The 16325-nt window shown below is 35.1% G+C and overlaps 2 protein-coding genes across 17 annotated transcripts in view; one reads left to right on the forward strand and one right to left on the reverse strand.

Annotated features, from left to right (window-relative positions):
• Nucleotides 1-16325, forward strand: part of LOC129949370 (uncharacterized) — a 52009-nt gene that overhangs the window by 27280 nt on the left and 8404 nt on the right. For 7 of the 16 annotated variants that reach the window (XM_056060777.1, XM_056060774.1, XM_056060781.1 and 4 more), the window contains 9 exons: nucleotides 1-4564; nucleotides 4638-4815; nucleotides 6913-7000; nucleotides 7203-7356; nucleotides 7910-8090; nucleotides 8167-8256; nucleotides 11817-12017; nucleotides 12570-12942; nucleotides 14489-15061. The exon at nucleotides 1-4564 is cut by the window's left edge and continues 3337 nt beyond it. In XM_056060777.1, the coding sequence (XP_055916752.1) occupies nucleotides 1-4564; nucleotides 4638-4815; nucleotides 6913-7000; nucleotides 7203-7356; nucleotides 7910-8090; nucleotides 8167-8256; nucleotides 11817-12017; nucleotides 12570-12942; nucleotides 14489-15061 (6402 nt within the window). The remainder of the gene's footprint in view (nucleotides 4565-4637; nucleotides 4816-6912; nucleotides 7001-7202; nucleotides 7357-7909; nucleotides 8091-8166; nucleotides 8257-11816; nucleotides 12018-12569; nucleotides 12943-14488; nucleotides 15062-16325) is intronic. The other 9 variants (XM_056060782.1, XM_056060789.1, XM_056060783.1 and 6 more) reach the window with 5 other exon arrangements.
• LOC129949372 (coiled-coil domain-containing protein 113) lies at nucleotides 4812-6116 on the reverse strand. The gene has a single exon (XM_056060792.1). It carries the CDS (start codon nucleotides 6066-6068, stop codon nucleotides 4839-4841), a length of 1230 nt encoding a protein of 409 aa, XP_055916767.1. The 5' UTR covers nucleotides 6069-6116; the 3' UTR covers nucleotides 4812-4838.

The following is a 16325-nucleotide window of genomic DNA, read 5'->3' on the forward strand; positions in this document are numbered from 1 at the left end:
GGTTTCCCTCCAGGTCCTTATCCGTACATGCCTGGCCCCATTCTCCATCATCAAGAACGGGCCGCGCTTCAACAACAACTTCAGGAGCTCTACTGTACGCCACCCAACCCAGAAACCCAAGAAAAGATCATTCGTCTTCAAGAGCGTCATAATATGTTACAAGCTCACGAAACGACGGATCAGTGCAATGGTGGCCCGCAGTGCATATTCCAGAACTCAATCTATACAAATACTCAAATGGTTGAGAGTCCTCAGGTGTCTAGCACTACAGGGAGAGGTCGAAATAAAGGTGCTTCCAAACCAAGGAAGCCCCGTGCCAAAAAGGGCGACAAAGGTCAGGCGTTGGCTGCTGGAGAAATGCCTCCAGATACTAGCGTCATACCAACTAACCTACCAGTATCCGAAGACTGCGTCACTCAAGGCGCTGGTGATACATCTGTAGTTTCGATGATGGATTTCAACGAGAGTTGCGATATATCACAGGATCATTCATCCAACGAACTTGACACCTCGACTGATGTGGCGGGTGGAAAGAAAAAGAAACCGCGCAAGCCACGCATTCCAAAAGATCCGAATAAGTCTCCAAAAGAAAAAACTGCTACTCCCAAAGAGAAAAAGAAGAAGGAACCCAAAGAAGGCAAGGGAAAGAAAGGCAAAAAAGGCAAAGAAGGTGAAGATCCCCAGTTGGAGAACACGAATAGTAAAAAGACTGAAAGCGGTGACGAAGCTGCAAAATCTCAAGATCAAGATGACGAGGACAGTGCAGTTCCAGAACCACCGACGACGACGTCAGATGAGCCCGCACCTATGGATGGCGAGACACCTGATTATGATGATATTCCAGTTAGCAAAATACCCAAATCAACGTGTGGTGAGGAAGCGATCGCTGACGAAGAGACCAAGAATGGTGATGAAGATTCAGTTGTGGATTCAGCCACTCCAAGCTCAAAGAAAAAGAAGAAATCTTCTGGTGGTAGCAGCAGGAGAAAATCATCAGTAGGAAGTAGTAATAGATCTCTATCAAGCAAGAAGCGAAAGAATCGTGGAAGGATTGTGCCAGAATCTGATGGCGAAAATGATGATATGGCAACGACTCCACCACCGTCACCACCACCCGATGCAGAGCTTGATAGTTTGAAGAGGCGTTCGGCTAGAAATACATCGCGCAAGAAGTACATTGACGATGTGATGTTGCGTTTTTCAGACGATGAAGGAAGCGCAATAATAAGCTCCTCTCCAGCAAAGGAAAAGAAGAAAGGTGGAGGTTCTACTGCCTCAACGCCTGCTTCGGCTTCTGCGTCAGCTGCAGCTTCATCAGGTGTTAATAGTGATGCTGAGAAGGCAGAAAGTAACGCTGGAACCGAGACGTTAGCAGATAATTCAGGTGTGAATTCAGAAGTTGCAGAAGAGCACTCAGCTCCAGCTGCGAAGGAAGAGAAAGTCCCAGAAACTTCCAAGCCTAACTATGTTTATGTGAACACTGGTGATGAAGATAGCATGGTTGTTCAATATGTGCTGGCAGTTCGAATGGGAAAGAGGGAGTTGCGCCCTCCAGAGCCACCACAACCTGTGAAAACTGCAGACGAAGAAGAGCCTAAAGTTGAAGCAAAGCAAGAAGGAAAGGAAGAAGAAAAGGAAGAAGGAAAGAAAGAAGGGAAAGAAGATGGAGAAGAAGAAGTAAAAGAGGAAATTACAGAAGAGAAAACTGTCATTGAAAAAGACGAGAAGATGGAAGAAGTTTCCATAAATGATAAGGAGGAAGCTAAGGTTGAAATGGAAACAGAAGAAACTGAGGTTAAACCTGAAACAGAAAAAGAAAGTGAAGAAGAAATACCCAAGAAGACTGAAGACGAAGAAGACAAAGCTGAAGCTGAAGCAGAAGTCGAAATTCCAGAGAAACATGAAGAAGTGAAAGAAGATAAAGAAGAAAAGCCAGCAGACGAGGAGCAGAAAAATGTTCCTGAAGTTGAAAAAATGGAAGTCGATGAGAAAGAAGAAGAAAACGAAACTCCATCTGAAGAGAAACCTGTTAAGGATGAGAAAGAAACACCAGAAGAAGAAAAACCCATAGTCGAATCTGAAGAAAAGGAAGAGAAGTCAGTTGAGACCAATGAAGCCGAAGTCGAAGCAGAAGTGAAGAAAGATGAAGAAGAGAAAAAGGAAGGCGATATACCGACTGAAACTATCGAGGGGGAAGAAGGCAAAAAACCGGAAGATGAAACCGACATATCGAAACCCGAGCCGGTGTTCATTGAAGTTGAGGAGTACTTTGTGAAGTACCGCAATTTCTCGTACCTCCACTGTGAATGGAGAACCGAAGAGGAACTCTTCAAAGGAGATCGAAGAATCTCCGCTAAAATCCGTCGTTTTCAGCAGAAACAAGCCCAACAAATGAATATCTTCGAAAATATCGAAGAAGAACCCTTCAATCCAGACTTTGTCGAAGTTGATCGGGTGTTGGACATGTCCGAGCACACTGACACAGCCACAGGTGAGGTGACCAAGCACTATCTGGTCAAATGGAAGTCGCTGCCCTATGAAGACTGCACATGGGAGTTGGAAGAAGATGTGGATGAAGAAAAAATTGATCAATTTTTAGTGTTTACCAAAATTCCACCACGTTCGGAATGGAAACAAAAGAAACGCCCAACACCGGATCTGTGGAAAAAACTAGAGAAGACGCCGGTGTACAAGAATGGAAACACCCTACGTCCATATCAGTTGGAAGGTTTGAATTGGTTGAAATTCTCTTGGTACAACTCTCACAATTGTATTCTGGCCGATGAGATGGGTCTGGGCAAGACCATTCAAAGTTTGACTTTTGTTCATTCGGTGTGGGAGTACGGCATAAGAGGCCCATTCCTTGTAATTGCTCCCCTGTCGACCATTCCCAATTGGCAGCGTGAATTCGAGGGTTGGACGGATATGAATGTTGTCGTCTATCATGGATCTGTCACCAGCAAACAAATGATACAGGATTATGAGTTCTTCTTCAAACAGGACTCAGGAAAAGTCAACAAGGAATTGGTTAAGTTTAATGTCCTCATTACAACGTTCGAAATGATCGTCACGGATTATATGGATCTTAAGAATTTCAATTGGAGGTTATGTGTCATTGATGAGGCACATCGTCTGAAGAATCGAAATTGCAAACTCCTCGAAGGATTGCGGCAACTTAGTTTGGAACACAGAGTTCTGCTTTCGGGAACACCACTGCAAAACAACATCAGTGAGTTGTTCTCGCTGTTGAACTTCTTAGAACCGGCTCAGTTCGCATCTGCAGAGACCTTTATGACTGATTTCGGCAGTTTAAGGACCGAAGAAGAAGTCCAAAAACTTCAAGCCCTCCTAAAACCAATGATGTTGCGTCGTTTGAAAGACGACGTAGAAAAGTCGTTGGCTCCAAAAGAAGAAACAATTATTGAAGTGGAATTGACAAACATTCAGAAAAAGTACTATCGTGGTATTCTGGAACAGAATTTCTCCTTCTTGAAGAAAGGTACCACATCGGCGAATATTCCGAACCTCATGAATACTATGATGGAGTTGAGAAAGTGCTGCATTCATCCGTATCTCTTGAATGGTGCTGAGGAGCAAATTCAATACGATTACCGTCTTCAACATGGAGAAGATTATGAAGCCTATTATAAAAATCTTATCAATTCTGCCGGTAAAATGGTGTTAATTGACAAACTTCTTCCCAAGCTAAAAGCCAATGGACACAGAGTTCTGATCTTCAGTCAAATGGTTCGTTGCTTGGACATTTTGGAAGATTACCTGCTTTACAAGAAATATTCATTTGAGCGTATCGATGGTAGAATTCGAGGAAATCTTCGTCAAGCTGCCATCGATAGGTACTCGAAACCAGACTCTGATCGTTTTGTGTTCCTGTTGTGTACCAAAGCTGGTGGATTGGGAATTAATTTGACAGCTGCTGATACTGTGATAATCTATGACAGTGATTGGAATCCCCAGAACGATTTGCAAGCACAAGCTCGTTGCCATCGTATTGGTCAGCAAAAGATGGTGAAAATCTATCGTCTCCTTTGTCGTAACACCTACGAAAGAGAGATGTTCGATAAAGCCTCACTTAAATTGGGTCTGGATAAGGCTATTCTCCAATCGATGAATACGTCACAGGGCAAGGACAGCAGCAATAGACAACTTTCTAAAAAAGAAATCGAAGATTTACTCAAGAAGGGAGCATACGGGGCTGTCATGGACGATGATGCAGGAGATAAGTTTTGTGAAGAAGATATCGATTCGATTTTACAAAGACGCACTCAGGTCATCACGATGGAGTCGGAAAAAGGCTCAACCTTTTCGAAGGCTTCATTTGCTGCATCAGGCAATAGATCTGACATCAAAGTAGATGATCCGGACTTCTGGACAAAATGGGCTAAAAAAGCAGATATCGATCCCGATGCATGTGAACGAGATGAAGAAGAGAATTTAGTTCTGTCGGAGCCTAGAAGAAGGACGCAAATTAAACGGTATGGACATGAAGATGTTATGGATATGTCAGAGGGTTCATCTGCAGAGAATAGTGATGAAGATAGCATTGGTGAGGGTTGGATTTGAAGAAAATTTTATTAGAAAACTATTTTAATGTTTTAAACACTTGGTTTTATTTTTAGGACTTCGAAGTCGAAGAAGGAAAGAAAAACTTGCACGAAGAAGTCGTGGCAATGGTAATGAAGACTACATACCAAGAGATCGTGATACTTTGGCGGCGATGGGTCTGGAAGAAATACAATATGGCAACTGGGCAAAATCAGAATGCTTTAAAGTGGAAAAGGGACTTTTATCTTATGGGTGAGCGCTAAATATACATTTTTTTATTTATATTTATTTTCTGCTCTCAATTTCGAAATAATATTTTTTAATTTCATAGTTTTAATGTTAGCTTTTCGTTGTAAACGTTTTTGTTCTTTTTGCAAAGCGACCAATTCTTGTTTTTTATTAATGTAATCTAATATACTTGGAGCTTCAAATTCTTCTGCTTGAATTTTAAAATGTCTAAGACCCTCCTCCTCCAGTTCCAGTTCGTTCTCAAAAACTCTTGACTCCTTTTCTAACTTTGAAATGCCCTTTATAGCTTTAGCAGTTTTTTCGACTAGGATCTTAGATTTCTCTTCTAGAGTTTCGAGATTCTTCTTCTCTTTTGCTAAGCATTGGGCAGTCTTTCCAGCAACTTCTTTCAAGCCAAACAAATTGATATTCTTTTCCTCCAATATTCGTATTTGTTCTTCTTTTTTTATTTGCAATTGTTCAAAGTCAACTGGAACCAACATTCCACTTATTTCAGCTTTGCTGATGAGTATAGTTCGCAGCTGATGACAATGCTCCTTAACAGATGTGACTTTTAGGCGCATTGTTCCCAACATTGTTTTTCCATTCTTAAGGCACTTGTTCATGTATTTGCGAAATTGCTTTATCTTTTGTTTTTCTGTTGCATATATAAGTGCATCGTTAAGTAAAAAGTGCATCTCAAAGTTTCTAATAATTTCTTGTCTATCAGCACACTGATAGCGCATCGCCTCAATTTTACTCTTTAATATTTTGATATCATCGACGCCTTTAGCTTTTATTACTTCGATCTGCTTTTTTATTTCCACTATGAGTCTTTCGGCCATATCGATCTTGGTGCGATAGTTTAAATTGTATTCTTGGGCAGGTTTTTGCAAAGAGCCAATTGCAGATCCCGCTAAACTTGTAGCCCTTGATTGTCTTCCTCCCAGATACGATGAGTCTACCAGTGATTTGCGTTTTTCCATCATTGAGAGTCTAATTTTTGCGTTACGTTTTTTAAAATTATCCAAGTCATTTAAAAGTTTTGGATCGTTTTTTTGTAGAAAATCATTTAAAACGAAGTTTTCAAGTTTTATCAAATGCAGTTCTTTATGAACGCGTTGTAGCATTCGAAACGCGGCGACGCTGTCCTTTTTTGCTAAGCATTCTTTCATTGCTTCAGCATTATCTTGATTATAGCTAGTGGGGAACTTTACTTCATGGATATCTTTATCCATTCTAGGTGATCCTCTGGGGCTATTCATTCGATTAAACATTTTCTCCTGTCTTGACTTAATTTCTTATAAAATAAAAAGTTCATACACAAAAAAAAAAAAAGAAATTGAAATTTATTTCAAAGAATACATATTTCAGAGATATTTTTGAAGTAAACGATATTTTTGGTTTGCTTCTTATGTTGATTTAAATCCTTATTGTCCACGAAGGTATTTTGCGTATTCTATTGTTTACGGTCCTTACAATCTCCCTAAGTCGGAGTTTTGGTCTTTTTGACCGTCGTCAGAGCCTGCGGGATGTTATTCGGAAAAATTTCAAAAAGGCATTTTACACCCATTTTTTTTACCAAACCGAAGTTAAACAAGGGTAATTGATTCGTCGTCGGTTTTCACTTAGGTGTTGTTCCTGGAATTTGGATATTTGTTTCAAAAAAGATTAAATCCTTAGCTACCTCGAAATTACGCTACCATCAGTGAAACGTTGTCCTAGGTAATTGACAGATGAGGTTTTTTTGTTAATAGCATATGGTTTGTTTTGTCTTCATTTACTTTAAGACCAACGCATAGCGGAGCAGTTAGAAAGACCTGACGAGGACGTGCCTTTCAATTGAGGTTACAAATTTGGGCAATCGTTGATCTGATTGACCTGAAACCACACTGATACGTGTCAAGAAAGGATTTTGTAGTTTTTAGCTTCTGTAGTTCTTTATTTAAAAATATGGGCATACATTTCCATCATGATGATTACCATGCTAATATTGAGAAAACTTTAGGTTTTCGCTGAGTAAAAATCTTCTCACTCACTGAATGGAAACAAAAATTAATGTTTTTGTCAGTTTTTAGTTTTACTTCGTCATTTTAACATTAAAATATTATTTTCTTCCAGATGGGGACGTTGGCCAGAAATCCAAGAACTTGGTCAGTTCAAACGAGGATGGCGTGAAAGTGACGTTGAAGAATGTGCCCGAGTTATTGTAAGTATAAAACTTTTAACTTAAATCTTAAGCACAATAAAATGATGATTATCATGCTAATATTGAGGAAACTTCAGGTTTTCACTGAGTAAAAATAACTTCTCAAACACTGATTACAAAAAAAGCCACAATTTGTGCCTAGAACCTAGATTTATCAACATTTAGTAATACTCTTTTCTCTTGTTTACATTGTTTTTTGCAGCTCCTTTATTGTTTACAAGTATACAAAGGTGATGAGAAGATTAAAAATTTCATATGGGATCTTATAACACCAACAGAAGATGGGGAACTGCAGAAGATCAGCAGGGACCATAGTGGCTTACACAATTTGGTGCCACGAGGTAGGAATGCAAAAGGTATGGTAAAAAACGAACGGTATTTTTACCTGCATTTTTGAGAGACAACAACAAAACACATCGGCTGCAGTGTTTTAGATCTACACGCCCCGCTATGTTGTGAAATGTTAATTATCCCATCAAACAATCACAAACACCTAGAGCTGGCAGCTGGTAGCAATATCGAAAGAGTGCAATTTAAGTAACTAACTTTCATCATGCGAACGCGCAGCACAAACAATAATAACAAGGATTGTATTTCTAAAACACTCTCGCAATCGATGCAATTAGTGTATCTTAATTATCACCACAACGTATACAAAATATGTATATTAATAGTGCTTACTATATGATATAATATCCCCTTCCTTTGTTTAGTTGTAAATTAAAAAAAAAATATTACAAACCAAAAAAAACATCACCTAAGTATGTAAATATTAGAATTTTACAAAACAACTAACTTATGCTTTGCTCTAACCTAACAAATGCCTTCAATGCTTCCACGAAAATCTTCCCATTGCAAAGTTTTGCTAATCTTTTGTATCTTTCTTTGAAATGTTTTTGAATTTCTTAGGTCGCAATGGCGGAAAGAACACAAAGGAACCACCTTGCGGGCCATCTAAGCCAGAGCACGGTGAAAAAGGTTGTGGCCAAAATCTCCTTGACCCAAATCACTGGAGCAAACAAGAAAAATTCGATGCCGAGGTCTATCTAGAGGGTCCTTATAAGAAGCATTTGGGTCGGCACGCGAATAAGTGAGTCGTGTGGAATCGGAACTTAATCGACTTTCACGCCTTTTCAACGCATACTTACTTTTGCTTTTTCTTCTAGGGTCTTATTGCGTGTGAGAATGTTGTACTACATTCAACACGAAGTCATTGGAGACTTGGTGCAACAAATCAGTGATGGTGTTCCAGCAAGGTAAATCTTTTTTTAATGTTTTCTTTTCTTGCATTTTATTAAAAAAAAATAAGAAAACATCTATGACATCTCATTTTCATTGTTTTTTTTTTCTTTGAGTTAATTCTATTTCTTCAAGGCCAATTTTTTTAAAGCTCTAAATGTTTAATATATTGAAAAAAAGCTTTCGACACAATGCTTTGTTTGTTATGAAAATTTTTATGAGAGAACAAGTTTGATTGACAAAAAAAAGAGAATTGTAGTGATGTTGGTACATATACATTTTGGTGAACAACTTTTTCAAAATTATTTACAAAAAAGTGTGTTTTGTTTTCATTCTATCGATGTTCAGTGGGTTTCTTCTGTTTTATTAAATGGAGTTTTTATATAATTCAAAAACAAAAGAACTATAAAAAAAATTAATCACAAAAAAGTCTTCACACAAAAAATATTTTTTAATTGGCTTAAAATCTAGGAAGTTTTTTAAAAGAACACAAATTGTTGGTTCCAAAGTTAAGCATGCAACACTTTTTCTTCTAAATTTTTAATAAAAAAAAAACATAATTAAAAAAATTAGGAAATTCTTTTTATATAGTTCGGAATGTTTTTTTAATGCAAGTCTATATGATATCTTTAATATGTTTTTCTCATGTTAAGTATTTTTATATTCTTTATTCGTTGAATTTGTTTTCAATGGATTCGTTGAGTTTTGAATATAATTTTTCTTTTAAAAAGTAAATGTTAAGCTCAAATTTGTTGTTAGGAAACATTATTTTTTTGTGAGAGATTATTCAGAATTAAACAATCACAAATAATTATGTTAATTAAATTTTGTTATAAAAGAAGGCAACAACTAATTGATTTGAGGTGATATTATTAGTGGCTAAGTGATCGATAAATAAAAAAACTAGATGTTTTGGCTGGAGAAAACAATTTTGTAGAGAATTATCTACGTGTTCAGAATCATTCACTCTTTTTAAAATTAGAAAGCGATTCCAAATATTTTTTTTTTTAGCTGAGAAATTTTTAAGGACTGCACCTTTTCATTAAACTGCTTAATACTTGACGTAACAGAATTAATTTTCAACAAAACTGGTTTGAATTAACAAAACATACGTTTTGTTATGTATTATCTAAAGAGGTTAGTTTTAGTGGGTTCCATTAGTTTTGTAAGGTCGGTGAACTTTATTTGCTTCTAGGATTCCTCTTTATATATTTATAATGTATTCTTTTCGTGTTTCGTGCGTTTCCACCAATTTAGTCCGCTGGAGAGACTTCTAAACTTCTTAAACAACCTTTTAAGGCATCATAAACATTTTCTAGCGTACCAAGAAAAATTATTATTGTTTCTACGATAATTAATGTTTCCATTATGTACTTATTATGGAACAAAAGTCCAAACTTAAAAATGCGTTGTTTAAAAAATTTAATCTTAAATTATAGAAATAAATTAGTCCGTAGAGAACTAGGGCTTAGTGACATACAACTCCAAACCATACCTGTGTTCGGGTCATTTCAGGGGTAGGGGCACTTACAGTTTAGGTGCCAAATCCAAAATTATTCACTTCTATCTTTTTTTTTCGTCTATCCAATGGAAAACTTCAAAACGCATTCGGTAAGAATCGGTACCGATTAGTTTTTTTCTTAATTTATAAATCACTTTAGGGTAAGCTTACAGTTATAATACTTTCCCATAGTTTTTACACCATCAGTTGAAAAGGGTTAGATCTTTTGATTGTCTCCATTTCGGAGTTGGTATTGCTTTGCAGTCGCTAATGATCTAATACAGCATATTTTTAACCACTTCTGTAACCATTCCAACTTGAAGGTCTAGATAGATAAGTCAGATTTATCCCCAGTAACCACTACATTCTTCAAGATTGGCTCGTCTCTTCTCTTTTTAATGTGCTCTTTCCGTTTAAGTTCTACATTCAAAGCCATTCCAAGGTATTTGGCTGTACTCCTGATTCGTTTATTGAAAATGACTCATTATTCTTGTTTGTAAAATTAATAAGCATCGATCTTGTTTCGTTTAGTTTAATTTTGGTCCAGTCACTTATATAATCTACTGAATTGTACAATTTTTGGGTAGCCCTATTACTTGTTTATCTATCACAATGTAGCAGTGTCATTACCAAATGTGGCCATGATATCAACTGAATTATCTCTTGGACACTTTTTTGTGATACAACGGCTTTAGTTTTTTTTAGTTTCGAGAAATTTATTTCATCGTACCGTACTCAACTTTTTTTTTTAAAGTATTGCTTCTAAAAGCAATTTTTTGTCTGCACAAAATTTAATCGTTTACTATAAAAATTCGACTTTTGCTAGTTTGCTTCCCAGGCCTTCCGTTATTTTGATACAAATTATCAAAATTTGGCCATAATACTTGAATTCATTAAAACTATTGTCAAGTTTTAGCTTAAGTGTAAGTAATTTCCAATTATTACTTTAGGCAAAAATAGTTTAATGGGCCAGCAGTAAACTTTTGATTTGTAGTTAATTTTGTTTGCGCTCGATATGTCAATTAGACTGGTTTTGAACTAGTTTTGGATTTGGTTCATCTTAAAATATACAATCAGCCGACATCTGCTTTATTCCAGGCTCATGGCATACTACCTTATTAATCGTTTAAGCAGGTCATCTCATATTTGTTCTCCTGTCAAAAGAAAGTTTGAAATTTGATACAAATCGTCACTTAAAAATGTTGTGTTTCCACTATGCCTACAAATTTCTCAGAGAAAGAATTTTTGTGTACGATGTGAAATAGTATTAATTTGCTGATAGATAAAACACCTCTTACGTAAGGATACCCTTTCACATACATTAATTTATTATATAGTTTTTTTAACTAAAGGAAATTGGATTATAGAGTACAAATTAAAAAAATCGATTAGAGAATAACGCATAACATTATCATTCATAACCAACCATGAGTATGAGAAGTTTTGAACTTAAAACATTATAAAAAAAAAAGAATTAAAGACGTGATAACATGTTGCAAACGTGTGTTATGCTAAAAGCAAACCAAAAATTATAACTTGACTTGAGAAACTCTTTGAACTTCTATTTACACGTTGTGATGTGAAAATTAAAGACAAATGTTAACGAATATAAAAAGTGAATATTGAAATTGGGAAAACCGAAACCGTGTTGTACAAAGTTTAGGAAATTCGAAATTCAACCTTATACAAAAGGCGAATAGGGATTTCAATGCTACAAATTTAAGAATCGAAAAACTTAAAAAAAACTAATATTTTTCCCTCGTTTTACCGAATCTGTTAATATTGTACATTTTATCATACATTTTATATATTATACACATTTTCATTAAGCGTCCTCTATTTACTTTTATTTATTTAAAAAAAAAAAAACAATCTTTACATATAATCAAACAAAAGAAAAAATATATCATTTTATGTAAAATTTAATCGATTCGGTAAATTTTGTTTAAGTAATAAAAATGAAAATAAAAAATTGGCTTTTAGAAAAATAAAAATAATACAAACAAAATTAAAACAAGAAGAAAAAACCCTTTAGAACTTTTCAAAACCTAATGAAAAAACTATTTACATGTGTAGCGAGCTCCCCATTCGCCCGCCACCGACACCCGATCAGACGCCTAGCTCCTGGTGGAATCCTAACTGTTGCGACAAAAGCTTATTGGTTGGCACATATAAGCATGGCTGTGAAATGTACCGGCAAATCCGTGCCGATCCGATTTTGTGCTTCGTAAGCCATGTCGGTCCCGGCGATGACAGCGCACTACCAATGAATCCGAAGTAAGTGTATCAACGTAGCAAATAAAAATCTGAAACTAGGCTAAGAGAATCTTGATTTTTTTTTGTTTTTGTTCAATTCTATTCTATACATAATAATCTCTCCCATATTATGTATGATGCGTGTTTTTGTCCGTGTAGACAGTGAGACGTATAATAGGAAAGAAAAAATTCATAATTTATAATAATAACTGTTCATATATGATGATTAAATAATTGTTATCTGAACATTTATTTGTTTTATTGTAATTGTAATTTTATTTCTGTGTTTATTTTATGATGATTATAATTACATATTATGTATTAAAAACTCTCTACTGTCTATTGTCGTTCGTTGAAGCATGTTATCCTGTTGTCTAAAAATTAAACTAAGTACTATAAACAAAATTCGAAAATTTTTTTAAATATAAATAAATCTCATCATCTCAGAGTGCGCACAAATTACTAAAACAAACCAACAAACAAACAAAAAAATTATTCCCTACGATAAACAATCTATACTAATAAACAATTCTTTTACTTTACCCTCAAAAAAAAAAAAATTATGATAATTAGCAATGAGGACGATGCTAATTCAAAGCATGAAGATGCTGATGAAGTCGATGATGATGGTACAGCAACCAAAGATTCTGATTCGAAGCCAAGTGGTGAAAGCAGCAAAGATGCTGATCCAGATCGTCCGAGTTCATCGGGTAAGAATAGCGCCGATGAAAGTAGTGCCGCGAACAATGAGACAATGTCAAACTCATGTTTAGGCTTGGACGAAGAGGAGAGTGGAACAAGCAGTTGCTATCCACCTACAAATATGCCTTCTGATGATTCTGTTTGGCCATCGATGCAAGATTTAAATACACGACTAAGGCGTGTTATAACTGCCTATCAAAGAAATTACAAGAAAGAAGAGATGAAGCAACAACAAAAGGCTAAGGTGAGTGGATATTTGAGAGCAATTACTTTTGAAATTTGTCAATTTTTATTTTGTTTTGTAATTGATTTTTATTTTGTTTTGTTGTAAAATTTTAATTGTTGAAATCAGTATAGTAATGATAAAGATTATTTCAGAGTTGAAATTATTATTGTAGGTAGTTTTTTGTTTATTTTTTTCGTTTAGACTAGTTAAACTCAAAAGTTAATGATTTTCAGTTGAATTAATTGTATATGAAAAAAGCCTACAAATATATTTCTTATAAAAACATGCATATTGTGTGGTTAACACATAGATTGAAAAGTCCTGAGCCTAACAAAGAAAACACGTTCTATATTTTTTGGAATTGACTTTTATTATATGAACGTAATCTTCACCAAAGCAACACAATCATTCCTGCGCTGCTCATACATTTTTATAGCATAGCACTTTTGTGGAACGACTTATCTTTTGTCTTTAAATAGGTGACGAGCATTTTGTTTTTAAGCCTGCAAACAGCCAGAAGTAGCTGGGAACCACATATCGACGCAATGAAAAGCAGATTTTTTATATAATATTTCTAAACAAAATCGTTTCACTGAATTCATCTCCTTTGTTTGTTTCCACCTTTCAGTTTTTTTCTAATGATATATATCCCTAATCTAAAACGCTTGATTTCAACAAAGAAAATTTGTTCAATGATAACTAAAACCCATTTGTTAAATGTCCAATAATTGGTTGCAATGATAGCTATAACTGACTCCTTACGATGACAATCAACTCGCGGATCTTTTTTTTTGTATTTAATACTCGCACTTCCAAGAATGATCATCAGACTTCTTCAATTTCGGACGTACTGTCAAGTATAGAGATTCTTTTTTAACCGGACATCGAGAGGATGAGAGGGAAAAACCTCTCATTTTGATATTCAAAACTAAAAGACTAGATAAATCTATTTATCAATCGATCTTAAAGACTTATGTGCACCGGTTTCTCCTCCTTAATCCTTCCCTATTTTTCTAAACTCGCATTGTGTTTAAACTTTGAACATGCTAAGGGTATTAATAACCCCTTGTGTGCCCTTTAATGAAATAAAAAAGAAAAACTCAAAGAAATGAAGGTTATGATTTGCCTTTTTTGAACTTGGAAAAGTGTTCGCAATTTTAAGCATACATTTGTAATGGAGCAACTTGTCGATATATTTATTTAGCAATATTTCAACTGAAGATCTCAAAACTTTTGGGTTATATTCGTTTTTTTTAGTATTTTATTTTTAGAAATTTGTTTAATTTGATTTGTATTTATTTATTGTTTTGAGTAGTTTTTTGTGTTTTACATTTGAATTTTACTTTTTTTTTGGGATCGAAAAATAAAAATAAATTTAATATTCAGGAAATGACGTCGAAAAATCTTAATTTTTATTAAAAATTCTATACCTAGGCATCATAATTTTTTTTTAAATTTTATTAAAATTTCCATTTACGTATTCAATGAACAAAAATATATGCGTCTACAATTATTTTGTAAAAACCATGTCTGTGTTATGTATACCTATTCAAAAACAATATAGCTTCAAGCACTGGTCTCATCAACGCCACCACTATCAGTGCCCAGTACTTCGAATATTCAACAAATGATGCAAAATGCCGCTGGTACATCTCAAAACCAGCAACAGCAACTGCAACAGCAGCAACAACAGCAACAACAACAGCAACAACAACAACAGCAACAACAAAATAATATGCAAGCGATGATGCAAGCTGCAAATACATCGGGTCATATGGTAAGTGGACAAGTAGGTGGTGCTTCGTCAAATAGTGGTAATAGTGCTGTTGGAGGAAGTGGTGGAAGTGGTAGTAGCCAACAATCATCTTCGAGTGCAAGTACATCAGCTGCTGCTCAAATGCAGGTCTCACAACCGCAACAACAGCAGCAGCAGCAACAACAACAGCAGCAACAACAACAACAGCAGCAACAACAGCAACAACAACAGCAGCAGCAACAACAACAACAGCAGCAACAGCAGCAGCAACAAGTACAAATGCCAACACCTGCCGATATTGGCCTAATGCTCAGTCTGTTGAATCCAGTCGATGCCAGCCAATTGGCCAACTTGGATTTCAATAAGTTGGCTATGTATTTGGTTAGTATCTCTTTTATAATATGTCATGCTGCTAAAAATGTTTTCTTTAATTAATAATTTTACTGCTTCATTAATTCATGCATTTTATTTTTTGCTCGATGCGGTTTTATTTTGATACATTTTACATAACTCATAACCAAATACATAATCAGACAGTGGCTAGGCTTTACTTTGAAAATATTTACTTAGCATGGCTTCAAACATTTAACAACTGCTTTTATTTAATGCAAAACCAAAGAAAAACCAAAAAACAATACCGAAGAAAATAATCGGTTTAACAAACAATTTTAAGATCCCATTTGTTTGTTTAGCTAGCATTGTAGAATTAAAATGTTCTGTTTTCATTTCTGAGCATGTAATAGATGTAGATTTGATTATTAAAATGCATAATAAACTTAAGCCGAAATATTTATGTAATATTGTTTACTCAATCTGGTAGAATTTGCAAATTAAATACTCTAAGAAAACATAAAAAACATATTTTTTCAGCAAAGTTCTATATAGGAATTTCTCTATTGTATCTTAAACCAGAACTTCAAGAAGTTCTTGCTTAAAACATCTACTTGATAAAAAACTTATTTTGTTTTGATTTCTTAAACATTTCTGGGGGAATGTTTTTGTTTCAAAAAACAGTTCAATGAGTAGCCCGCAACTTAAACTCTTTCGTAAGAGAAAAGCAGTGGTAAGACGGCTGCACACAAAAAAAGAGCATGAAATATTTTTTTAAGTAAAGAGATCATCTTATCAAACTGAAAACTTTGCTCCAAGGAATAAAAGTAACCATCACTGCTCAAAAGCGTAACATTTCCCCTATTTTTTTTTGGAGAAAATGTTTCTTAATCAAATGCTTAAGTCTGTGATATCTGTGGAGAGACAACTCGTTTAGAAACATACTCGTAATAAAACACTTCTATGTAGAACGGAGAGAATGCAAAGCACCTTTAACTTTTTTCTGAATAGGAAAATACTTACATTTCCAGAGTGGAAATAGTTGTTTTTGGTGTATACTGGGGTTAAACCGAAACCTCTATTATTCCAGCTCTATCCGAAAGCCAGATAAAATTTTAGACAATGTTAACATAGGGCTATTATGAAGCGACTTATGTTGACATTTTATATTTCTATCTCGTTCTCCCTAATATTATTTTATTATCTATCTCATTCTTGCCATCAAGTGTCAGAAAGATGAAATAATGAGACGTCAAAATGCGTTGCATCAAATGAGACGCAGTGTGAACACCGTCCTAGGTAGCAAATTATTTTT

The sequence above is a fragment of the Eupeodes corollae genome, chromosome 3 (genome assembly GCF_945859685.1).
Source record: "Eupeodes corollae chromosome 3, idEupCoro1.1, whole genome shotgun sequence".
Lineage (NCBI taxonomy): Eukaryota > Metazoa > Arthropoda > Insecta > Diptera > Syrphidae > Eupeodes > Eupeodes corollae.

What these genes read in the sequence shown, in the direction of transcription:
- LOC129949372 (XM_056060792.1), bottom strand. Translation starts at nt 6,068, where the DNA reads ATGTTTAATCGAATGAATAGCCCCAGAGGATCACCTAGAATGGATAAA.